This window comes from Ascaphus truei, chromosome 2, assembly GCF_040206685.1.
Source record: "Ascaphus truei isolate aAscTru1 chromosome 2, aAscTru1.hap1, whole genome shotgun sequence".
In the NCBI taxonomy this organism is placed as follows: domain Eukaryota; kingdom Metazoa; phylum Chordata; class Amphibia; order Anura; family Ascaphidae; genus Ascaphus; species Ascaphus truei.
Window position 1 is genome coordinate 255,486,937 of NC_134484.1, and position 27,356 is coordinate 255,514,292.

The following is a 27,356-nucleotide window of genomic DNA, read 5'->3' on the forward strand; positions in this document are numbered from 1 at the left end:
GCATTATTGGCCAGTAATGCCCTATTCTGAGGGGATTAATACTATTATAGGCTAAATGTAGGCTTTTTCCCCCATAAATTAGACACTTTAGTGGGGGAGAGGCAGGGCAGGGAGAGGGAGGAGTTACTATCTAGCTGCTGCCTCCTGTCTAATCACCTCCCCTGTCTGAGAACTGCTCTGAGTGAAAGCTAATTGATTGGAATTAAAACTTGTCAAGGTGCCAAAAACTCTGGGCCATTACTGAATGAATAATGCCTAGAATGTTGACCAATTAGAGAGCAGGGATTTGAATAATGCCCAGAATTGTAACAGTTTAGCATATAATAATTAGCTAAACTGTTAACATTCCGTGCATTATTGAAATCCCTGCTCTCTGATTGGTAAAAATTCCAGGCATTATTCGTGTGTGTGTGTGTGTGTGTGTGTGTGTGTGTGTGTGTGTGTGTGTGTGTGTGTGTGTGTGTGTGTGTGTGTGTGTGTGTGTGTGTGTGTGTGTGTGTTCTGCAGTGTGAGTGTATATAGAGGGGGCTGGTGTGTGTTTGTGTGTTTATAGTGAGGTGCTTTAGTGTATTCATAATTTTATTTTAATAAAAAATCTATATAACTATACAAAAGTATCTTATTATTTATGGGGAAAAAAGCCTACATTTAGCCTAAAATAGTAATAATCCCTTCAGAACAGGCCATTACTAACCATTATTGGATTATTACTTAAATATTCTCAGTCTACACAATACACACATATAAAGCCTTCCTTCAGTTGAGGGTTAGCAAAATAATTCAAATTTCCGCCAGCAGACGTGATTTTTCATTGCATAGTAAATATGAACAATACTGAAAAGAATGGTTTAACCTAACCCCATCGCTTTGCAGTTTAATGTTTCACATAAATAGCACTGATATCTCTTGGCTTTTAAAAACTGTAAAATATTGTACTGCAGAAAGGCAAAAACTCGCTGCTAATGTTAGGTACTGTCAAACAGTCCCCACCTAGTGGCAAAACTAAATATTGACCATTTCTAAAGGCTTTGGAACCTATTCACTAAACTTCGATAAGGAACTCATCAAGCATTTTGGGCACTTCTTGAAGGAGTTGGTAAGTGTAGCAATTCACAAAACTTCGATAACTTTTCAAACTCGATCAGTAGCTCTCCCGCTCAAACAAACCGGACAGGAGCTCCAAAAATGCTCAAACTCGCATTTTTGGAGATATCACGCTATACAGTTAGCTTCAATATTCACATCGTGGCTGCAACTCGCAAGTTATCATCTCACCACCTCAAGGGTGGCGAGATGGGATCCGCGATATGACAGAAGAAAAAAATTGTTTTCACTGCATCGGATTGAAGCCGGGAGTCTCCGGAGCTTCCCCACATTAATATCAGCTCCGGAGACCACCTGCTCCAATCCTATGTAATAAAAATATATTTACAGGCAGCTTCTTTACCTTAGCAGCTATCTGCTATCTGCCTTAATTTCAGCCTCGGGGACCCCCTGCGTCCCGAGTTAAAGGCCCCGGTATGGGGTGGCGGTATCTCCCTGAATTGTTTAAATGTCCCGCATCATGTGACCAGGACATTTAAACGCACAGGAGATACCCGCACACCCCATACCGAAGCAGGGGGTCCCCAGACCTGAAATTAATGCATGTCAGCTCCGGAGACCCCCTATTACAATCACTTGTAAGAGCTGTGCAGGGGGATGCAGGTCTCTCTGTTCAGCTCTTACAGACTGCGAGCAGATCACAGAGGTAGAACTTAGAAAAAGGCTGAGATAAGGACACTGCTATCCCGAGCGGTATTGGCATTTTCCTACCTCACGGTTTTTGACTTGCGATAATTCTTTGTGAATACCGTGATAACACAAATGTCAGACCATGAGGTAGGTTCATGCCAAACCATTCGATTTGGCAGTGATAACATCAGTTTAGTAAATAGGCCCCTAAGAAGGAACCAAGGGGTAATAGTAAAGATATAACTGAAAAATATTCCATATTGTGAGTAAGAAGAGGAGACTTTGAAATTGTACAAGCTCATTTAGGCATCTATCAAGACTCTCATATTACTCTAATATAAGCTACATGTAATATAACCTACAGTACAACAGTACCAAGCATACTGTAGCTACAGGCATATTTGTGTAAGTCTCGCTCAACCTCGCTTTTTGAGTTCTTGGGCCTTGACCACTTTGGCCGCAAGTAATGCAAACACACTTTTCAAGGTGATGGCAGTTTACAAAATATCTGTACTGTATATGAAGAAAAATCTGGATACATAGTGCCCATAATAATAACTTATTACAATTTACATGTTGAGTGCATTAAGCTATTAAGCATAACTATTTCTAGGTGATAAAGAGAGCTGTGCACAGATGTGTTTGCAATGTTGTGTGTTTCACGTATTCTTACGCTTGTGCTCCCTTTGAATTTCATATCCGTATAGGCATCTGGGGAGAGCAGTGGATATGAAGGTATACAAGAACATGGAGGAGTCTCTGAAACACAAGAAACTATCCCACTTACTCTGCCTCCGGTGAGTATTACATTTATACCCGATTTGAGAGCTACAGTATGGACAGAGGTGCCAGTATTGTACATGAGTGCACATTTTAATGGGTGTCCTTGGGTAACGTAACCTCATGAATCAGAGTTTTCAACATTACAGTGGGAACATTTGTTTTATTTGTAATGGTAAAAAGCAATAAATTCCAAAGGCAGTCATTCTTAAAGCCACAATACCCCCCAAAAAAACTAAAAATGAAGGCCTTACATCACCTGATTAGTTTGTTATGTTGATCTATTTCTCACTTTTCATCTACATTAGTTCCACCAGGATCTGATTGTAGGGCTCCACTAACCCTCCCCATCACAGTTACAGTATTTGCTACAGGGAGGGCCTGTTGGTGTTGACTTGGAGGAAGAGAGTGTTGAGCGGGGAGGACAGGGTGCTGCCACTATCCAGGATGTGAGGGAGGGAGAACCCAGCGAACAAAGGCTCCCCAGCCAGCCAAACCCATAGGTTGGAGCAGCCCCTTTCCTCCAATGGCATTGGCTTTTCCAAGGTGTCAGAAGATCTGACCTGTTGGGGGGAGGGATGTGAGCCCACCTGGCATTTGCACGATTCACTGGCAGACCAGTCCAACCCAGCATTGCATGTTTTAAAATCTTAATTTTTGCTGAGTTTTTACCTGTTTATTATTTCACTGGCAGCTATTACCAAGGAAACCTCTGTTGTCTTTAAAAATATGAGTTGCAGCGGTTATTTTAATCTCCCGGGAAGGCAAATTCTCAGAAACTGGGTGTAATTGGGATTGATGAAATTACTTTTTTTTTTTTTTTATGGCTGAGTAGAATGGATTGCTACTTTAAAAGGAGTGTAGGAAATGTATTTAATTCAATATTTCTCCAAAATTCCTGGGGATTTTTTTCATGAAGGTTGAAATAAGTATAAGAAAGAAAAACAATGATTCATTTGTTTTTGATCCATACACGTGGGTATGTGAATTAAAGGGCAAATCAGATGATTAGCATTTGTTTTGAAACACAGGGGGTTGTGATTAAAGGCTGCTCAGGCTACATAAGAAGTGATATAAAAGCCCTTTCTTCTGTTACATAACTGCTTAGAGAGGCATTTTTATCCTGTGTCACTAAGCGATACTGAACCATGCTATTTTTTTTACTTATTATCCCCCTGTGCATAAGGCAGAAATTGGAGGTGTGATATGATTACAGGTCAAGTTAGATAGCAGTTACCCAATGTACATGTTGAAGTTAGAGGTATAAAATTCTTCTTCTGAATTCGACACCTGTTCAGCCTTCTCTTATGCTCTGAGTTAATGTAAACACCTCTGTCTAACGACCTGTGTCAAATGTAAGATACTGTACTAGCTGTTTATTGAACTGAAACGCAAGGGGAATGTGTTTGCTGATACTTCATAGAGGTTTAACATTCCCCCAAATAACACCGGCCAAAGGAAGCCACCATGATTGATGCGTTAACGTTGGAACCTTATTTAACAATAGTGCTAATGAAAACAATGGAAAAGTGTTAATTAACTTGTTATTGTGTGTGTGTGTGTGTGTGTGTCAACTACTGTTGGCTGGGTTGTATTATCTACTACATCAGTATATTGTTTGGCGTAACTGATTGCACCGTGATTGGGTGAAACCCCATTCAAGTCAATGGGGGGGGGGGGGGCGGTTTGCAATCGGGCCTCCTGCGTCATGTGACCGGGACATTTAAACAATGCAGGGAGATACCGGCACCCCATACCAGGGCCTGTAACTCGGGAAGCAGGGGGTCCCCAAGGCGGAAATTAATGTGGTTCAGCTCTGGAAACCTCCTGCTTCAATACTGCATTATCAAAATAAAATAAAAACAGCTTAATTATCTTAGTGGCTAGCCGCTAAGTGTCACGGTTGTGCTCGCCACAAACCTGGGTCGGACCGCGTGGCTGAGGTGGGGTTGTATAAGCACCGACCTTAGACCGTGCATGCTGATCCGGATTGCGCAGTTCGTAGTCGTACATAGCAGGGTCGGGACTGGAGAAGGCAGCATCGTCAGTGGACAAGCCATGGTCAGGACTGGAGGGATCAGGGTAAACGTTATCCAAGCGGAGTTTCAGCAACAGGTTGTCAGGAGTTCCCCGCTTCAGCTTAGGAGCGTGAGCATGGGAGTGGGTTCTGCGCGTGTGGTGACCATGGCCCATGGTACTGGTCTCAGGAAGGGATAGGCAGACCGGAGTGGGCACACCGCCTGGCAGCACTGGTAAACCAGTGCTTCAGCGCAAGAGTCCAGAGCGGGCCTGTGCAAGGAGAGAGAGAGCTACAGACCTCAGGACTCGTAGACCGGCCTCTGCTAAGGGAAGGGCAGCAGGCCTCAGGAAACAGGGAGCTGAAGTATACACTAGAGGTGCTCCGCTTCAGCACAGGAACCAGGACAAGGCCTCTGCAATGGAGAGAGAGCAACAGGCCCCAGGAACCGGTAGACAGACCTCTGCTATGGAAGGACAGTAGGCCTCAGGAAACAGGGAGCTGAAGTCAACACTGGAGAGTACCCCGCTTCAGCACAGGAGTCAGGAACAGACCTCTCCGTGAAACTAGCACCAGGCCTCAGGAAAGCATGCACACAGGCCTCTACGTAGAGAGTAGTAGCTGGCCTCAGGATACTTCAGGAAACACAGGCCCCTGCATGAAGACTAGCAGCAGGCCTCAGGAACTAGGGAAGAGAACTAGAGAGGTTATTACACAACGCAGACAAGCCTAGGGCTTGTGGCAGAACACGTGTGACATCCAGGAAGGATTATGCTCAGCAGGGAAGCATTGTGGGAAGGCAGTATTTAAAGGTCAGTGAACCAATAGCAGAAGGGGCGTGTGACAGCATTGCTTTAATGAATGAATCCAGGCTGCAGTAAATATCAGGGGAAGTGTCCAGGACTGCACAGGTCTGTAAGGCAAGGCAAACAGTAAACTAAGGTGCAGATCCGTTACACTAAGAAAATGAAGGGGTTAAACTAGACTACCTGTTTTTTTATACCTCTTGGGGTAGAGGGGATGGGTGATGGTGGTAGTTACCCCAGGGTGGGTAGTTAGGCCTACCGGGAATGTTGCGGGAGGAGTTAACCCCTTCATTACCTTAGTGGTAGTGCTAAGGTAATGAAAGGGTTATCCATCCCGCTGCCCACCCGAGAGGCCTAACCACCCACCACAGGGCAACTACCCACTTCACCCCCTCTACCCCCAATAAACATTAAAATACAATACAAACACCAATACACCCATTGATTGCCAGTGTTGTTACCTATGCCCTCAATAGGAGCAAAGATATCCCCAATAGCAATGAATGGGCACCCTACTAACCACCCCCTATACCCCCAACAACACCCCCCCCCCAACATAATAGCTAATTTACCCATTACAAATAAAACATTAGCCAGCCAGAATAAAGTAAATTAAAGTTGGATCTACACCTGCCAGGATGAAGGCCGTCCTCATCCACATCTTCAGTCTTCACGTCTACAGTGGTCAGCAACATTAAAATAAAAAAACAACTACTGGCCACCAACACCTTTAATTACCTTAGCGGTTAGTAACTGCTATAGTAATTAAGGGAATTCACAGTCCTCGTCCTACTGTGGCACCAACTCTTGACCCACGACGCAATGCTCCTCATCAACCTAATCTGCAGAAGTCCATGATCCTCTCTTGATTATAGAGGAGGCCTAGTTGAGTAGTCTTCTTTCCTTTCTTTTCTTCTTTTCTTTGTAATCCAAAGGGTCCAGGAGATGTTGATCCGACGCCTTCTTTGGCTCAAATGAGACGTGACAGGCCTTATATAAGGCCTTTCATGTCACATTTGATTGACAAAGAGTACACCCAAAATCCGATTAGTTAGTATACCATGTGACAAAATTCAAAGATCAGGAAAAGTAAAAAAATACTGACCAGTTGACAGATGACCTTTCCCTAGCCTACATAAGATTTTAGGGTAGCCACCCCTTCATCAGATACAGTATTACCTTTATTTTGATGTATGTATTTATTTATACATATACACAGGGGCGTATATATAGATGGGGCAGGAGTTTTACATGAGCCAATTGGAAGTGTCAGTTGTGAAATGAGAATGGATTTATAAATATTTGGGGGCCTTCCCTCAAATCTTTATCTCGCTGGCTCAAAGTGACGGGAAGGTAGTAACAGGTGTTTAAGAAGATGTATAGTGGCACTTGTGCTGGTAGATTTAACCACTATGAAAACTTGAACAATAGACCCAGCTAAAGTGGGAAAGGTACTTTGCCAGCATGTAAATGAGGCTGGCATGGCAAGTAAGGCCTCAACCCCCAAATATGGAACATACTGAAAAGCAATGGCCTTCATTCTAAGAATTGTCCCTGGGGTTGATAGCATTCAGGAAGAAGGCATGAAGGCAGAGGGTGTTAAGTATCCCTGGCAGTAAAGAAAAGCTGTCAAATATAAATATGGCTACCTGGACTCTTCAGTAAAGCAGAACTGCATGAAGTGAAATACAAACTTGAAAAGATTAAAGGGGATATTGTTTGCCTTAGGGAAGTAAGAAGAAAAGACGAAGGCCTCATTGAGCTCAAAAAAGGACACCTGTTACAGTATATTCAAGAAGTACAGAAAATGGAAGAATCAATGAAATAGGTTTAATCGTTAACCAGACCAGCAAAAATAACATAGTGGAATATGAAAGCTCATCGGAAACAGCAGCCAGAGGTGTATGCCCCAACATCAAGTCACACAGAATATGAACTTGAAGACGAAATTGACTAACTTAACAAAGATTGATACCCAGCAGAAAAAAGAAGCATCAGTTGATAAGCATGGTTACAGTAACAGGAATGAACATGGAGACAGATTGGTAGAACTTGGCATGGAATGGACCAAATGGAATCAAGAATGACATTGACTATGCGAGCTAACAAGAAACATGCAATTATAGACTACAACCGTTTTGAAACAAGGAGAGATCACGATGGTTTGCTGCAAATTACATCGAATGTGAAAATGGAATTGAACAAAACTGATTAAAAACGAAAAAAAATCACCATCAATAACCTCATGAATAGCAGTAGAGAATTTTGACTAGAGCTGGAAAACCACTTGCACTTGCTCAAAATGCATTGAAACACTTAAACAAGCAAGTTTGAAGAACCTATGAAGATTGTAGATAAAAACTGTAACAAAAAACAGGATCATAATCATCATTTATTTTCTTTAAGTAAATACAGGCATCCACTTAAGGGGGCATCAGAATACTTGACAGTTAACTACAATTAAATACAATTATTTTGTTACACAGGAGTCAGGCAGGAAAAGCAAGATTTATAATAATAAATGGTTGCATTAAAAGATCAATTGTTATACATTCTGTTTACAGACATGTCATGGGCAGTTAGAGATATTATTATGGGCATAAGTAATGTAACGGATTTTCTGGCCTGACCTGACCCACCCAATCTGACATTGGCCCCTGTGGTCTAACCAGTCCCCATTACATGGTCGTGTCTGGTGGTGCACCTGTTGGCAACAGGACTCCTGAATCTCCAGCATGATGTCGTGTGGGGAATACCAACCCAGACAGGCAGCTGAGGTAGTGCGCATGAGTCCTACCTATATCCAGTGCAGCGCCTCCACCTCATCAGGATCCCTGCGTCTGCAAGGGGATGGTTCTGATGAGGAACTCCTCCGTGGTGCTTTCCTCTGCAGAGTAATTCCAGACTCACACAGTGGGGTTGTCTTTGAACAAGGCATCTTTATTGCTTGGTGGTATGCACAAGCTGCCCCTCACAGCTAGCAGCTTAGCCGCTCATCTCTCTGCTGCACTCCATCTGGAAGGTTCCTCTTTCTCCTAATGGAGTTGCTTTCCACCTCTCCCCTCTGGGAGATTCACCAGCTTGTCTCTCTTGAGCTGCCCAGACTCACAGCTATTGCCTCAGCCTCTGCAACACTGTTGCAGACCTCCACATGACTCTCCTGAACAGAGTCATAACACCAACAGGACTGAACTGCTAACTTTAGGCAGTGCTGTGTCTTATATCACCTCCAGGAAAACAGACACCCTCTGTGTCACTAACCATGGACACACAGCATGTTGTCACTTCCTTTGGGACATATGACACCTCACCAGGGTTTGAGGGCAAACCTCCATGATTGTTACTGGCAACCCTGCATACTTAACAGGATTACTGCCAGCATGAAAGAGATATGTACACCAATTTTACACATGGCTACAGTAACATTTACAGACATGGTTAACATTTGGTCAGAAGAGGTAGGATAGGCCTGCAATGTATTGTTATAAAAGGCCCTGCCACAAGGAGCTTACAATCTAAAGGCAGGGTAGCTGATGAGAGGGCAGGTGAATTTTAGAATGCAATACATCCACTGCAACATTACAAAATATCCACAAATGGTAGCAAATGGCAACACCCTCTGACTGACTCCTTTGGGGTGACTCGGGTGTTATGTCCCAGAGATTCTTTGGGTAAAATGAAACAGCAGCATAGCACAGACCTGATCCTCCCGGCAGGCATGCAGGTACTGGTGAGCTCCAGATGATCTTTGAAGCATCTCTTTTCCTCATGCTGTTAACCCCATCCACGCTGGATTAGTGGACAGGGGCAGTGCAGGCATATTGGGAAGTCTCTCTTAGGGAGAAGTCAATAGGAGAATGAAGATGGGATGGAGCATATTTGGAAGAAAGACAATCTTTCAAGGAAATCTTACAGTGTACCTGAAGTGGAAGGTTTGCGTCCAGTGTATTCTGTCTGTGCTCACGAATGGATGTGAAAATTGGACTCTAAATGCAAAGATAATTCAGAAGCTTCAGACAACTCAAAGAAGTATGGAGAGATGCATGCTGGGTATAACCGGAAGAGACAGGAAAAATAATTAATGGGATAGAATCCAAACAAAGGCTGTGACATCATCACAAGGGTGAAGAAATTAAAACAGCAGGGGACCAGACATATTTCAAGAAGAAATTACCATTGTTGGACAAAGATGGTAATCTACTGGGTGTGCACAGAGGATGATCAGAGGGTGAGCAAGGGATCATAGAGGCAGGTGATGGATGGAGGTGGGCAGAGGGTCATGGGAGTGGGTGATTGGAGGATGATCGGGGTATGGCAAGGGGATGAGGGGGAGGATTAGATGAGGGGGGGTTAAGAATTTATAGGGGGATTGAGAGGGGCACATCTTACCGGTCTAGCCAGAGCTTGTCTGTATGGGGGCAGAACTTGCCACTAGCGAGCAGGGATCAGGGGAGTATTTCTTACCAGGAAGCTTTATGTAGAAAAGATTAGGGGCTGTTGCACCCAGGGAGAACCCTCAGAAAATGTGGGAATTTGTTACCTGAAATTTCTCAGTTTCAACTTTTTCCAGATACTGATAAGCTTAACATACTGTGGCGAGAAAAAGTTCGTGAACCCCTTAGGATTTTCACATATTTCAAACCTAAAATGTTATTAGATCTTAATTTAAATCCTAATAGTAGATAAAGATAATCTGATCACACAAATAAATGATACTTTTTCAACATTTATTTATCCACAAATGATTTAACATTCTATATTCATGTGTGAACCTTTAGATTCAGTACATGGTGGCACTCTTGGCAGCAATGATTAGCATTTCCTGTAACTGCTGGTCCGTCTCTCACATCGGTTTTGAGGAATTTTGACCCATTCCTCCTTACAGAACTGCTTCAACTAAATTACATTTGAGGGCTTCCTTGCATGGACAGCTCACTTCAGGTCTTGCTACAACATTTCAATGGGGTTTAGGTTCATACTTTGACTAGGCCATTCTAATACGCATAATTTCTTCGTCTGCAGCCATTCTTTTGCAGATCTGCTTGTATGTTTAGAAGCAGTCTTGCTGCATGGCCTACTTTCGCCTGAGCTTCAGCTCACAGATGGATGATTTTCACATCCATATCTGGTTGCGAGAGACCAGAGAAACTTTTTGCCAGCTCCAGGACTACCTTTTGGACTCTTTATCACAGGTTCACTTATTGTCACGTTTGTAATAATTTTGATTTGAATTGTTACACGAGCGCTACATTGCACTTATATTTTCACAGATGGATGGCCTGACATTCTCTTCTAGAATCTTCTGATACAATGCAGAATTCATGGTTGTGTCAATGTTGACAAACTGTCCAGGTTCTGAGGCAGCAAAGCAGCCCTTAAGCCATCACACTCCCACCACCATGCTTGACAGTTTGCATGAGTTCCTTCTGTTTCGAATGCACTGTTTGGTTTTTGAAAAACATAACGTTCTTCATTGAGGACAAAAAGTTCTACCTTTGACACGTCTTTCCAGAGAACATTGTTCCAGAAGTATTGTGAATCATCTGTGTGCTCTTTGTGAACTTCAGATGGCAGCAATGTTCTTTTTAGAGAGCAGTGGTTTCCTCCTGGCTATCCTTCCATGAACACCATTCTGGTTCAGTCATTTTCTCATACAGTAGTTAAGTCATGAACACTCACATTAGCCAAGGTGAGAGTGACCTGCAGATCTTTGGATGTTACTCTCTGGTTCTTTGTGATTTGCCGGTTTGTTCTTGGAGAGATTTTGATAGGACGACCGCTCCTGGATAGTGCGAATGTGGTCTTGAATTTCCTCTATTTATATTTATCTGTTTGATAGTAGATTGGTGGAGCCCCAACTCCTTAGAAATGATTTTGTAACTCTTTCTAGACTGATGAGCATCAATAAATGCTTTTCTGAGGTCCTCAAAGATTTATTTTGCTCATGGCATGGTGTATTTCCACATCTGTATGGCAGAGACCAAACTCACAAAGTTGCTGATTTTTATATAAGGTGGGGCCTCCCAAACTCACACCTGAAGATCTACCTAATTATTTAAACACCTGAATCTCATCATCCCCTTTAATTTAGCTGATAAAACCAGGGTTTTACTTACTTTTGCACATATCCTGACTCTTAATTACTCATTGTTTGTCTAATTCATACATCCTTCTATTTGACATGGAGTTGCTTAATATAAACCCTATTAGATATTTAAGAAAAGACTGGCTTTGATTCAAGAAGGTTATCATGGAAAAACAATGGAATTTCCGTAATTATCATTGGGGTTCACAAACTTTGTCTCACCACTGTACTTGCTGAGTGGGTAATGACATTCATTTGCATCCCATATTTTGGTTAAGCCAAATTAAGTATAAGTTTTAAAATGGCCTGTAAAAAATGTAAATTAAACATATTTCTTGAAGCTGATTCTGGTCTTCTGCTTCAATGCAGTGTGGTTCAACTAGAACAAATAAAAGAGAGGTTTTTAATATACAATGTTTACAAATGTATTTATTTTGTTAAGCCTATAGTACGCAAAAGTAAATGTAACTTGAAGCCTTGTCTGATATGATTCAAAAAGGCCCTGTGTTTATTAATGCAGGCTTGTTGTTGTCCAAGATTTGATAATTGTAGATTAAGAACATCTGCAAAGTGTACTTCCGAATAAATTCATACAAATATGTAGTTAGCTTGATTTGGCAGTTACTTGATTTTTCCTATGGTGGTTATCCAGTACATTCGGTTCTGCAGAGTCACGTGGTTTGATTAACGCATTTATCATAAAAGAATAATTTGTTCAACTTTCCAAAGACTACAGATGAGAAGATAACAGCAAGAATTTATAGTGCTCAGTGGACTCCTGTATGAATCTCTTAGCATTGCCAGGTGTCCAGTATTGAACTGGACATCCCTGTATTTGGGCACTCTGTCCAGTAAAAATGAGAGGTAATACCGGACCTGTATGTGTAACGGGGACTCCAGGAGCAGGTAGGACCTCGATGGCTGAAACAGGGGTCAGCAACAGGAAGGCAGGAGCAGGAACTGGACAGGGGAGCAGGAACTAGGACCAGGGACTCACAAGCATGAAACAGACAGGGGACAAGCCAGTACATAGGCAAGGACCTTTAATAAGTAATCAGGACTCCACGTGGAACAGAAGCAGAAACATAAGCATGGGCATAAGCATAAGGAGTGAGGACACAAAATAAAGGCAAAGGATGAACAGGAAACTATAAGGACAGAGGACAGGAGCAACAAGATGAGACAGACAGACAGAGGAACCCATGAGCAGACAGAAACAGCAGCAAACCCGGTGGACAGACAAGGGAATTGTGGCTGGGAGCAGGATGTCTAGGAAGACTCTGACAGTATGTGTATACCAGTATTACCACTCTGAACTTACTTACCTGACCAGCTTGGGGCCATGGGAGAAAGCAGGGCTGTTGCTAGGGGGGATGTGAAGTTTCCTCCATCCAGATTGGCTGCTGCTGGGTAATGCAGCCAATCAGAAGGAGGGGTCAGGAGCCTGGGGGTGGGGTCAAAAAGAGAAGCAAACAGCTTCGAGTGGAGAGAGGTGTGTCTTTTCTGTGGCTGTTCTGTGGGGGTTAGAAGGACAGGAAGGGGGGGGGGGGAGAATGACCGGGAGTGGAGGTGAAAGAGGATGAGGGGAGGGGTGAGAGACGATGATGGGAGAGGGAGAAGATGAGGGGAGGAGGGAGAGAGAGGATGAGGGGATGGGGGAGAGAGCGGATGAGGGGAGGGTAGAGAGGGAGGCTGAGAGGGTCAGAGAATTAAGGTGGTGAGCGAAGATGAGGGGTATGTGATACAATCTGACCATTACATAATTGTATCTAAATATCTCTCCAAACATGCACCAATTTGCAACATTTCATATTCTGCTTCATAAAAAAATCTGGGGCTTTGGGGGGGTGGGAGGGTGCTGCCTCCTCAGACCCTTCCCCAGGATATTTATGAAATAGAATATGAGATGGTACAAATTGGTGCATACTTGGAGAGAAATTTAGAAAAAATAACATAACGGTCAGATTATTTATAAATAACATAGCTCTCCACCAACTTTTCTTGAGCACATCACCATTGTTTCCAGTATTTTTGGGGAAGCCACCTGGCAACCCTAATATGTCAAGAGCAGGGTTGCACAAAGTGGGGGGCACAAGACTTTCTGGTGGGGCGCAGCGGTTACAGAGGCCCAGTGCTTCCCTGAAGGCATTTAAATTAAATGCCAGGGATCACGTGAGGCCTCTCTAATGTCACTTACCTTGCCTTCCAGCGACGCATCATCATGGCAACCTGATTTCAAATGGCATTGCGGGGTCAAGTGACGTCACATTGCCATGGCAACGAGACATCACATGACCCCAAGGCGTCATTTGATGCCGGAGCCAAGCAGGGGGGAGAGCAGGCAGGGGGCGCAGGAAGAAACCTTTGCACACCCCTGGTCTAGAGGACTTTCAACCTGTGTTTTCTTCTTCTTCTTGGTGAAAAAATATGTTGCTACTAAATCCATTTTTACTGCGTAATCCAAGTTCAAGGAAATTTTGTAAACTACATGAACATACTTCCCTCTGCCAATGTCTGCATGGGGGTTTCTCATCATCAAGCAAGTGAAAGCATCTGATAAAATCAAGTAAGATTATCAACCGATTATATTACCGTAAGGCATGTTTCATGTCCACAGATGTTGAATGCTGAATTCAAACATAGGAAAAGGATTGTGGAATAAGGGAATAACCTTGCATTAATACCAGTGTTGTCACTCAAATGGAAGGTGATAGAAACAAAGTTACAAAATCTCAATGCGCCTTTTAACAGAGACGTTCCAGCCTTTGGTTTAAAACCTGCACAAATGCTTCTCTCCACTAGATGGCAGTAGAATCCACATTAGACATAATGGTGCAGTTATCCTAAGCAACATACTGAATACTGAACCTGCATTAAAGTCCCCAGTAACCGCTTCTCAATGATTTTTAAAACTGATTTCAAGTCATGTTATATAACTTTGGAGTCAAGGTCCAAAGTAACTTAGAATAGCACAATAACCAATACAACAGAATGTACAATACAGCGTTTAATAGGAGCTCATACCCGAGGAAAACAAATCAAACAATCCCAAGGTTGCAATCAAAATCAACGCGAATCTTTTTCATCTTGCATCTCTTTGCATCAGTGAGTGTATCGTGGTCTTTGCGCCAAGTATTGCGCTGTGTGCACCAGCCTGCGATCCGGGGAGGGCTCACAGGTAAAGTAAAGGAGGAGTTACATGATGCACAGATTACAACAAAATGTATCAAAGTTCAGTATCGGTTCTGTGGGACACGTTTTTTTTTAATTATTTGGTTCAAAAAATATTGTTAGGTCGGAGGTTGTAAAAACCTTTCTTGCTCAGGAAACATTTTCTTACATTTGACGAAAGAACATGAAGAAAATCGGGCAGCACTTCAAAACAAACTTCCATTTGGACTTTCTTTATGTTGATACTTTGAAATGGGTTACTAAAAATGATTTTGGAAGTTGGCATTGCTTTACATTTCTAGGAGTCTCGCAAATAATTATTTTTAAAGACTGCTTTTGCAGAACATAAAATCACAGACAATTTCACTATAAAATGTTTGTAAGAAGAAAAATCATGAAACAAAGTAAGTGGGAGTATTTATTTGATAGACTATACTGAATACTGTAAGCTCTTTATAACTATTCTGTCTTCATCTTCCATTAATATTTCTGTTGCAGTTATTACCCTAAATCTACAGCAAATAACATTTGCCTGTGGTTCTTGGACATACCACAAAAGGCATGTAACGGGAAGAAATGAGAACGTTGAAACTAATCATACAAACACTGCAGCATTAGATTGTGTAGAACTTTTACTCAAGTCTGTTACAAATTATTTCCTCCCTCCAGTTGGGAAATCCCCATTAGAACAAAATCAATGTTAATAGGAAATTAAAATGAACTAACCAGCTATCCCACAGCAGCTGTTTAAACTGTGACAGAAGACACCAATTAATGTACCTGATATATGACCCATATCTGGAAAAGCACAGTGGCAAGATCAAGTTTTGTAAGCAAACTTTTTGGGGGGTTTCAACTAACATACAGATGTAACCGTTTCCCTCTGCCACAGGGAGAAGAGAATGGATGTAACCCCAGAATGAAATGGCTGTCGGGTTACTGCAGCTGTAACAGCTTGCCTGGGATTAGTGGGTTGGCGATGGGCCGTTTTAAAACGGCTGTCTCACATACTCAGAGGACGAGTGCTGGGGAGAAGTGCTGTACTCAGAGGACGAGTGCTGGGGAGAAGTGCTGTACTCAGAGGACGAGTGCTGGGGAGAAGTGCTGTACTCAGAGGACGAGTGCTGGGGAGAAGTGCTGTACTCAGAGGACGAGTGCTGGGGAGAAGTGCTGTCACTTCTTCCTTCCTGGGTGAATGACACACTGTGAAACAGACAGAACCTCTTTTTATTCTGTATCGTCACCTACAGATGCAGCAACGAGTATCCAAACACTTGCCTTTGAAAATCTGGGGCAATCTCCCAGTAATGCTGCAACATTTCTGCAAACAGACTAATGGCCCATCGGATTAACACAGTTTGATTGGGACTGCCAGGGACTCCCGCTGTGTTAATCCGAAGGACCATTAGTCTGTCTGCAGAAATGTCACAGAAATGTTGCAGCATTACTGGGGTATTGCCCCAGATTTTCCCAGGCAAGTGTTCGGATACTCGTGGCTGCATCAGTACTGTATATGACTCCATTCATAAGTAACTCCAACTTCACCCCAGCTTTTCATCCGGGCTCTTCTACTGTAGTATCTGGAGGAGACATGCTGAACTAAAATTAAAGTTTTTTTTAAAAGAGGTACTGTAGACTTAAATCGCTCCAAGAGGTTCAAACCGATCATAAAATGCAGTTTTATCAATACTTACAGGTGCATCACTTTATAACATCACATCAGGCTCTACAGATCACTAACACCTTTAAATATCTTTGTTTTTTCAAAGGCTGAATATTATAAAGGGATGAAAGCAAATATTAATTGGCCAAAACAATGCATCAACAAACAAAAACATTCTTAGTTGGGAAAGAGACATGGGTCAAGATTTTATGACGAGGAATGTGGAGACATATTTGAGAGCATTGTGAGATTTTCCAGATGCTCGACAATCAGGAAAACTAATCTTAAAGTCTTGCGCAGACGGTATTATAAGCCAACCCATCTTCGTGCCTTCTGTCCAACAACCTCTCATCTGTTTTGGCGAAACTGTGGTCATTATGGCACGTTCAAGAACATCTGGTGGTCATGCCCTAAGATCACTCTGTTTTGCAGAAAAATTAAAAGGTTAATTACTCAGATTACAGGACTAAGCCCGCCCTGGAACATAGGGTCAGAATTTATTAGCAGGCCCTGCAAGAGATATGTGCAGAGGTATGCAATGGAGACTGTTTTAAGGTGAAATTAAAATAAGGTTTGTTCCTGTTCCTTTAAACAATACAGCAAACAAAAATATACATAAAACAATAAATACCTATCCCCAACTTACTTCCCCAGTCCCGCTCTGCAAGGCTTGGGGGGGGTGCCCCTTACCCACTTATCACACCAAAGTCTCAGTGGTACCTTAACACAGGTGGCCCTTCAGGTCAGTGGTGTCCGGGTAGGTGTCTGCTGGAGGGACTAGGCCTAGAGGTCTGGTCCCCTTGTGTCTTGCTCCCAGAACACTGCCCTCCTTTTCCTTATGCCGGCTCCCTTGTGAGCTAAGGAATCTCTCTCCTGTTTCAAACAGGAGGCTTTTCTTAGAGCTCTAATCAGCCAGGTGGAGCTGGTTGATTGCCTGTGTGCAATTAACCGGCACACTGCTGAATTTAGAGGTAGTTTCTCTTAAACAGTGATAAGTCCCCGTTACAGGCCCATTGAGAACATAGACAGGAACCTAGATGCCCTGATCACGCATATTCTCTCAATGGCTAAAACTGCAATTGCAGGTCACTGGAAACAAATAACCCCCCTCTGATAACACAGTCAAAAACAAGATAAGTAATATAATGATTATGGAGAAACTGGCAAACTTGTTAGAAGACAAACACACAATTTCTGAGAGTTAGTGAACAAACTTGATCTTTTACTGTAAGTGATAGCAATGTTTTCTTAAATGGCTGTTTATTATACCCATTTACTGTATTATTTAATTCACTGTATTCCCTCTTACTTGGCTATGTCTCCCATCCCCATTCCCCACCTTTCCTTTATTCTGTACTCCCCCCTCCCCAACTACCTATAAAACCAATAAACTTTGAGTAAAAAATAAATAAAAAGTACAGGAAATTATTACAAATGCAGCCAACATTATTGCAACCGCTGGTGCACTTCAACGGGACATATGCATCAGCGGGAGAAGTGGCCATTGTTTGAAATCAGCTGCGTGTGAGAATGGGCTGTCAGGTTTCTACAGGTTTAACGGGTTGGCTGTAGTTAGTGGGCTGGGGATGAGCAGCTTAATACTGTAACAGAAGTTATTCTCCTGTTAACAAGTTAGCGCACAGCATAATACATTAAATAACATGTGTGCTATCTCCTTCCAATAGCACTTTTCTTAAATACGGTGCCATCGTTAATGCGGCGCATTGTGTTAACAGGTACAATAACGTCTGCTACGCCTGTATTTTAAAAAGCTCTCCCACACACTCAGAAGAGAAGTGCAGTGGAAAGTGCCGCCGTGACTTCTTCCCGGGGAATAAGGACAGAACCCGAGAGTAGGGTGGACAGAACCCGAGAGTAGGGTGGACAGAACCCGAGAGTAGGGTGGACAGAACCCGAGAGTAGGGTGGACAGAACCCGAGAGTAGGGTGGACAGAACCCGAGAGTAGGGTGGACAGAACCCGAGAGCAGGGTGGACAGAACCCGAGAGTAGGGTGGACAGAACCCGAGAGTAGGGTGGACAGAACCCGAGAGTAGGGTGGACAGAACCCGAGAGTAGGGTGGACAGAACCCGAGAGTAGGGTGGATTGCTGTTCTGAGGCGGCACACCTGTCTTGCTGCACATGCCTCCCAATGAGAAGATCTGGGACAATGAGCAGGAGGTAGCGAATACTTCATATGCTACACATTGTTTGTGTAAGACTAATAATAATAACTAAGGTATGTATAACGCTTTTCTCCCAAGACGCTTCACAATTACAATATTGTGTAAAGACCAGAGAAATGGAATTTATTTCTGAAAGTTTATTGGGTGCAAACGTGAGGCTAAAGCACTGCAGATATTTTTATCATATAAAAAATAGCCATTGGCAGTGTTCGACAAACCTATACATCTGCACGCCCCGGGCGAGTTGATTTAACATCGTGGCGAGCTCCTATTGGCCCAAGCAGCACACGTGGTACTAGATGGCGAGTAGATTTTTTTGTTCGGTGAGTAGATTTTTTGGTGATTTGTCGACCACTGGCCATTGGTTTCCTTTTGATAAATCTGGTGCTGTTTTTTTCGACAGTTTTTGCAGCTGTGATACCTGTTAAAAAAAATTCTATGTGATTCTAATTCAGGCAGCACTTCTGAAGGATAATGATGTAACATGTTTGTAAATGCATGTTACACACTCTGTGTTGCAATGGTTTGTACATAGTGATTATTGAATTGTTTATATCTTAAAGGTACAAACCTGTCTATCCTGGATTCTTGCATATAACCCTATTAGAATATCTGTATCTGTGCATTGAAGTCTGGATCCCAGAAAAAAGTCCTGCATTGCCATCATCTTGTTATACTATCAGGTCGCCAGCAGCTTCTGGGACCTGTAGCAGACAATATTAACCGTATTTGTTTATGGTAAAGAACACTGCACTGGGCTCCTTTTATCAAAATATGTCAAATAAATAAAAGTAAATAGTGCAGACAGGAATGCATCTTTTTAACCTTTTGTGTGTGCTGTATAAAAGAGGTTGTCATCTGGCTTCAAAACTGGAGAAAGAAAATGCCCAATTGGAAAGAATAGGATTTTTTACTTTGAAGTGCTGGCATGGACTTCTATGTGACGTGGTGAGTGATTGCCTAATATTTTGAGGGGATTCAATAAGGTCTGAATCTAGGTTTTGGAGCTAAATCTGGCACTAACTGCCATTGACTTGTATTGTGGTTAACACCAAATCGAGCTCATATTCCCATTTTCAGAGCTTAGTGCAGCCCCCTCTTTGTTTTGCATTATGTTGACTCATTACAGGCATTTTATGTGCTCTTATCTGAAGAGTCCTATTATCAGTCCCAATACAAACAGGAGGTATATATTGTAATGCCTGTCAGAGGATAGGTGGGATCAAAGTACTAAAACACGGTTATTTTGCAATGTCCTTTTAGCGGATCACCAAAAAAGCACAAGTGAGATTATCAAATTTACCTTGGCCAGCCAACCCCATATATTAACAGTTTAGCATATTGTTGATGGGTAAATTAAGTTATGCTGTCTGTTAAGCAGATGACTGGGCCATCTGTTTTCACTTAAGATGTGCTCAATGATTAAAGTCAGATAAAACATTTCTGATTTTAATTTTGCTCGGTCTGTCTTGATTCCAACCATTTAAATGCTGCAATATTTTGTGTTAAAGCAGCATTGCACAAACCACTGAGCAAGCAAAAAAACAAACAAAGAGAATCCTTGGCACACTTCACCCTACTTTTTTCTTACCAACAGTCAGCTCTCATGTCTTGGTGACTTAAATCTGTTCTCTTAACTAACACTCACTTAGTTAGCCAGAATATCCTAAAATCACTTTCTTGGCCAGAATATTTACTAAAATGGGAATACCATGCTTCCTACGAAATGATGGACAAATGAAAAGGAAAACCAGATAGGTTGAACTCGATGGACATATGTCTTTTTTTCAACCTCATCTACTATGTAACTGTGAAAGATTATGGCGTTGGTGGCTTTCTAATCACCCGCCTGAGCAAGGCTGTCTCCAGCAGCTATATTGGCAACTACAGTTTTCTTGTCTGGGGATTTAAAGGGTTAATTTCTTTGGTTTGTTTGAGTCTTGGAGGTGTTAGTACCACATTCCAGTTCTAGAAAAACCCTGGATTTGGATAGTTACAAACATTGAACGGTATGGATTGCTGCTTTCATATTGCAGTATGTGCTTCCCCACTAAAAACATACATTTTCTATCTCGTGCTACTATTTAAACAGTTCTTTGCTCTCTCTAATGGTACAATCTCACATAGTTGACCAATTGAATTTCTTAGGGGCTTCTCAATGGAAAAATGTGTCAATCAAGGTTTTTATTACCCTTATTCCACTCTGTGCTTATCAAAGAACCAATGAAGTAAGGCGGGAGGGGGGAGGCGGGCGGCTGTGCAAACATTTGCTGACCACACACGTACATCAAATAAATTAAATAAAAACCCTCCAAAGTCTAAATGTAAAAAATAAATAAAACATATTTATAGGTGTCAGATTTGAGGGGGAAAAGACACCAATCGCCCAGAAGAGACCCCTTAAATATGTAACTGAAATAGGTTCACTTTGATCCTATGAGGGATCGTCCCTTTGAAGGATTGATTTGAAAGGCGGTCATTAGCTGAAGCCAGGGAGCAGGATGTTCGCTGATCGATCACCGGAGAACAGATCGATCGTCAGCTTCGGTAAATCATTTTCATTAAAGGTAATCTAATAAATGCTACATATATTTAAATGTTAACAAAGTGCTGCCAGCAATGCTGCTTTTTTAACAACCAGTATCTTTGTGACACATTTATTTAGTCCTGATATACTGAGCTCTACCTCTCAGGATCCTTGGGGAAGAATTACAATTGCTTACTGATTGATATAAAAAACAAAGAAACAATAAGATATTTAAAAAAATAACTCATTGTTAGGAATGTTTGAAAAAATAACTATTGTCCATAAAAGAAAAGATGCTCTAGGGGCACCCCAACCCTTTCTAATAGAGCAACTAAGATCAGATGCATTGTAAGGAACCCCAACCCTCTCTAATAGCACGTCTGAGATCAGATGCATTGTAAGAACCCCAACCCTCTCTAATAGCGCGTCTCAGATTGTAAATTCTTCTGTATTTAGTACAGTTGCCCTTTAGGAATGCCATTTGGAACCTAAGGGTTCCTAGCCGGGTCGGCTTGGAGTATGATGGGGCCCGATGCACATTGTCTCCTGCTACCACACAACAGCGCATTGTCTAGGCGATATATCATCGTGTGGTAACCGGAGATGGTGGTACCTGCAGGTACCTGCAGAGGCGCTGTGCTCTTCCCCGGCCCAACTACGGTAATCACAGTTTAAATGTTGGAGGGGTTAATTTAATTTAACCACCTCAACATTTAAACAGTGATTACAGAAGTTGGGCCGGGGGAGAGCACGGGGCTCTTTACGTGCTGGGCCAGGTGCATCCACACTGATGGCACGATATCAAGTCAGCCCTGTTTCCTAGGAAACTTTGTTGAAAAGCACTGGTGTATCTGCTGCCGTTCTGGCAAACCTGCCTAGATCATTACTAGCCAGGCTGATGTAGATACATCGGCGAATTCAACACTGTATCAGATTACTGTTTCAAACATTCCTCTTTTCACAGACATTAGCTACTGGGTATTCATGTAATCAGTTAATATAGGAAGAGCATAATTACCAAATATCTGTGACGGTTTCAAACAGCATGTAATCCAAATAGCTACAATGCTTTCAGTGTCTATTACCCAGTGGTAAATTCAACACTGTGTCAGATTAGTGCTTCAGACATTCTTCTTTTCACAGACATTAGATGCTGGGTTAGAGTGGAATCAGTTAATATAGATGGAAAACAATGATCAAATATTTGAGACTGTTTCCAACAGCATTTGCTACAAATAGCTCCATTGCTTTCAGTGTTTACTAGTGGGCAGTTTGGTCTCTGTGACTTCTGCTCTGTACCCTGAACTGGCAGCCACACACTGTCATATTTCCCCTACGACCTCACTTTTTAATAACTTTAATGAATGTTGTTAGTTTATCATTGTCAACCTTTAAAAAAGTCTAATTAATTAATAAAGGTTACATTTATTATTACTATTTTCCTTGATGGTGTGCTCCAAAGTGAATCTCTACTCTATGATGTTGTACATCATAGGCCATTATTCAATAAGATGTGAAGGTGCTGGGTAATGGAACAGCTCCCTTCAAATGAATGGGGCCTAACATTTTCTGCAGCACAGGGAACAGACTTTAGAACATATTGAACTGGGGTCATAGATAACTTTCCTTTTTTTCAAAATCTCGTCATTAATGACATTGTAGCCGGGAAAGTTTTGAGAAACAGGTCGTATCTTCAAAGATTAGGACAGTTCTTCTCCAAAAGAATTTGTATGGTCCGGTACAGTAAACAAAAACACGCAGGGGATGTTTTCTTTTAATATGTTAAAATCATACAATACCAAAGTATATATAGTAAATGTGGTCCTTTATTATATTAAAATTACATTTTCTTTAGTTCAGTTTGTCACGGGAGACCAGGTTTATTGTACACCTTTTACCAGGATCATAATTGAGCAAAACAGGATAATTAAATAAATTGAAGATTATTCACAAAAATAGGCATACACACGATACACAAAATACAGGTGAAAAGACACACTTACTTGGGGACTGGGGCCAAAAACTAGACTTTCCTTGCTGCTGTGCACTATAAAACAGAGTTTTTCTTTGACCAGGACTTAGGTCCAAACGTCCTGGAACTAAAGTCGGCTTGAAAGCCGAACTACGACCGCTACGTGCCTTTCTGAGTACTCGGTCGCAAAAAGCTGGACTTAGAATATTTTCTGGTCAGACTTTTCTGAAGCCAGTGCTCTGCTATTCACGAAAGAGCACTTTTGAAAAGCCCGACCGCACTTCTGGCGCTCAGTATCTCACCAGTGATTGGCTTATGGGTTTCTTATTGTATTTTGGATTTCATTCACAAAATACTACAGCCAGAGCGTGGGAACTTTCTCAACAGCCAATCAGAGCGATGCCAGTCTGGAAAGCTGGGTAAGTGGGGAATCTGAATCTGCCAAGGGACATGCGCAAGTTTGCCACCTTAGTCCCTTGCTATTCCGATGCCACCCGCTGGGTCAGGCTCCTCCAAGTCTAGTGAGGCAAATGGCAGCCCGGACAACGCCATTCATCCCAGGACATGGGTACTTGAGCACTTCCCTGCTACCCAAATGGTCTTCACAACCCTGGCATCCTCTGGTGGCTTTCATCTCTGATGTCCTGCAGACTTACTGGCACCAACTTGGTAGCCTTGGTAGCCTGTCGGAACATTGGATCTGAAAAACCAAGCTCATATACAGTGCACACAGTATATTACAATATTAAACACAATGTTAATAAAAATATACTTGTAAATATTCTATGTCTCTGGGTATGGGGAATAGAATAGAAAGCTGCACTTTATTTTCTGCTAGCCTTTATTCCCCACACACTATCTACAGTAAGAGACTTGGACTGGACTCTAATAGTCCCCTCACAACTTTATAATTATGGTTGGAGTGCCCAAACAGGTTCTGGGCTCACTGGGCATCCCCATTAACCTAGGCACCCCTCATTGTTACAGGGACACTTTGCATCCCTTTGCCACATTTACCTTTCTGGGCTGTGCTGAAGCAGGGAACCCTAGCAGTGAGTCGCGCAAGCGTTTTCAAGGGGAGATATTGCCGGGATAATGTGCCTACATGTATCCGAGAACCAAGCATGATTCTCGGGTACATTTTTAGGGGAACCGACAATTACCTAGGCAAATTCTGACAACAATTTCTCCGCAACCCCCCCTTTGGAATTCATACCCCAGCAATCCCTGCTTGCTGGCATCCATGGAAAGGCAAAAACACAAATTCTTTATTGTCACACACTACACAATACACATGTACAGTTGCTGGGCTCAAGAACTTACACTCTTGAACCCTAATATTCGGATCAGAGGTAATCAAAACAGGGCTTGACCTTTATTAAGAGCCTGGTTACCCCCTCACCGTTACACAGTTCTACAGATGTTTTTCAACACTTGTTTTATTTTTATCTTTTTTTATTGATTGCATCTGCTAGGTCAGTTGTTTTTGGCCTAATATCTACAGGAATTATACTTTATTTCCAAATCTAAAAAGGACATTACATCTGCCAGGAATCATAGACATCAGTTCATCAGCTTGTTTTATTTGCAATAAATTAAAAGCAAATGGAGTTGCAACACAGCGCTATATAAAATTACCCTAGAAGGTTATTAACAGTGATTTAAACAAGTTAAGTACTATATCCAAAGAAATAGAAAATCAGACACAAATAATACAAGAAAAGAATGTATTAAAAAAACAAAACAATGTTTTCCTTCCGCAAGTAAAAACTGCAGGATCCATGTGTGTGTGTGAAAAACTCCATAATGATCTGCTTTTTCATCGCTAGGTTTTATTGAGTGACCATACGTAGCTTAGCTATCTATTGGCTGCCGTGATGTCACAAATCTGTGTAAGGGAAAAAAAGATCTATCTATCAATCTTTCTGCCACCAAGAGCTATAAATAAAGATTTGCTTCAAACCTGACCAAATAGTGTTACTTTGTCTGTGGAATACTTTGCTACTTTTCAAATTAAATCAGCTACCCAGTAGGTGTCTTATAGAATAGCCATGCTTAATAAATACAACTAATGAATGCATCATATCTATTGTATAATGTATCTGATTTATTGCATGAGTAATTCTGTTTTTCCTGATTTTTTCGAGATCGCCATTAATAAATACTGTTGACTGCCATTTTTCCTACTCAGGAAAGGCAAACATCTCAAGCAATTCAAGATTGAGGAGCTCCCAGAGTAGTGACGGGTACAGTCATATACCGGAGGATCCCATAAAGTCAGATTGAATAAAAACCTAAAACAAAATAATCAATATATAAAATGACGAGTAATTTTCTTTGTTTCAGCCCAAATCAATAACTGGACCTGTCAGAGCACCTCCTACAGTTTCCAGCCATGTTGAAGAAATTGACTACTCGGGGTATTCCCGTGTGACAGAACGAATGAGTCAAGTTAATACCACAGACAAGAAGCAAGGTACAGTAGCTGCAGTATATCACAGTAGATATTTATTTACAATATTCTTTTAACATAGTATAAAACCTTAAAGGTTTGGTCTAAAAAAAGATGTAAAAATACATTGCCCCCCTGAGGGGGCGTGCCCCTGTATTAAACCCTAACACAATCATTTTGAATATTGTGTTGTTTTCTTACTCAAAGAAGAGTGTTCTCATGAGCACAGTGATCTTTTGTACTTGTGTCGTTTTAACATGACCTTGGAGCCAGCGAGGAAGCTCCCCTCCCCCAACCCACATATAAATAAATACACAACAAAGGTCTGGAGGTACAAAGGCCACGGCTTTATTTACACAAATAAACCCTGGTAAGTGCCAACCCTGCCAGCGTGCTCACCCCCCGGGTAAAGGCCGATGTCACCCCAACTATGGCCCGCACACCCACCAAGCCGGGCGCCCGATGGCTCGGCCGTTAAGCGATACTGGACCTAGGGAATCACGCACAAATGAGCCCTGCTGACTCGCTAACCCCAGCCACCACAAGGCTTTAGGGTTTATCTGCACCATAGAGCCCCCGCTGGCAAGGTTAACGAACACCTACCCCCCCAACAGCCACCACCCATGGGGCTATTTAATCCCCTTAAACTAGCCTGTACCGCCAGACCCGCACGGCCCTTCAAGCCCCTCCTGAAGTGTCATATTACACATGTCTAACCCTATTTCGAATGAGTGTACCAGTTTTGGGCGAAATAATCCACTATTTGCTGACTTGAACTCTGGGTGACTTATCACCCAGCCTCCTACCTGTAACATACATTTCGCTGCACCCCCTTTCCAAGCCTCCTGTGTCCAATATCTGATCACACCACTTGAACCTCCCTCCATGCACCCAAATCTGAGATAGTTAGGTCAATAAGGAACGACCCAAGTCAACTGACTTTACCGCCCCCACACCAGGTCCTTCACTGACCTTAGTTCTATGGCTGATAATTTACAACCCAGACATAAACCTTGGCCCCTTGCCGACGCACCCACCAGAACGGCCTCCTATTGTCTCCACACGTTCCTCCCATCAACTAATTAGATTGTAAGCTCTTCGGAGCAGGGACTCTCCTTCCCAAACACTACCTCTATGTCACTGACTCGAATTCAAGATGCCTTATCACCCAGCCTCCTACCTGCATCATCAATTTCCCAACTGCCTTATTAATTTTTCCCTCGTGCACTCCACCGACTCATCTTGCAGCGCCCCCTACCACGCCCTCCTGTGGACTATATCTGACCACACCACCTGGACCTTTCCCCAACACACCTGAATCTGCGCTACAGTAGTCTAATGATGTTACCCCCCCACGTGAATAATCAACATTTTTGGCAGGCCTGTCCCTTGCCATTACCAGTAGTTCTGGCAACAGCTGATGCCATCTCACCTTGCCTGCCCCACCAGAACACGTTTCCCTGTTTCCCGCTCGTGCCCAAATTCCACCCGTATGGCCAGGAACTTACATGCTTCTTTGCCCAATGAATAAAAGAATACCCGATTATCCAAAGGTCTGGAGGCAAAGATCAGGTGCCACTGAAGCCAGCACAAAGTCCATCACTGGACCGTCACCAACTACCACAACTCCACCGGCCAACTGGATCCAACTCTGGCGCCAACTTCCTGAACTTTGCTAACTGCATTCGGGATAAAAAGACAGCACTACATTAGCCACCCCAGGTACATGCATAGCCCTAAAGGCTATTTTGAACTCCAGGCAAGTTAGAACAAAGTTACGCAATAAAGCCACCACTGGGAGGGGCGACTGGACGGGACAGGAACAAGAACCAAATTATTAACTGCCCCAACCACCCCAATATTGTCATTCCAGAATACTACATTCCACTTAGCCACCTGTGCGCCCCAAGGTCCTATAGCAGTTACTAAAGGAAAAATTCTAGGAATGACAGGGTGTTTTTTTT

The 27,356-nt window shown here is 42.5% G+C and overlaps 1 protein-coding gene across 4 annotated transcripts in view; it reads left to right on the top strand.

The window, feature by feature from the left end:
• The window catches only part of COL15A1 (collagen type XV alpha 1 chain), a 378,174-nt gene that overhangs the window by 194,009 nt on the left and 156,809 nt on the right, over window positions 1-27,356 (top strand). For all 4 annotated transcript variants that reach the window (XM_075586146.1, XM_075586144.1, XM_075586145.1 and 1 more), the window contains 2 exons: window positions 2,442-2,531; window positions 25,287-25,416. In XM_075586146.1, the coding sequence (XP_075442261.1) occupies window positions 2,442-2,531; window positions 25,287-25,416 (220 nt within the window). The remainder of the gene's footprint in view (window positions 1-2,441; window positions 2,532-25,286; window positions 25,417-27,356) is intronic.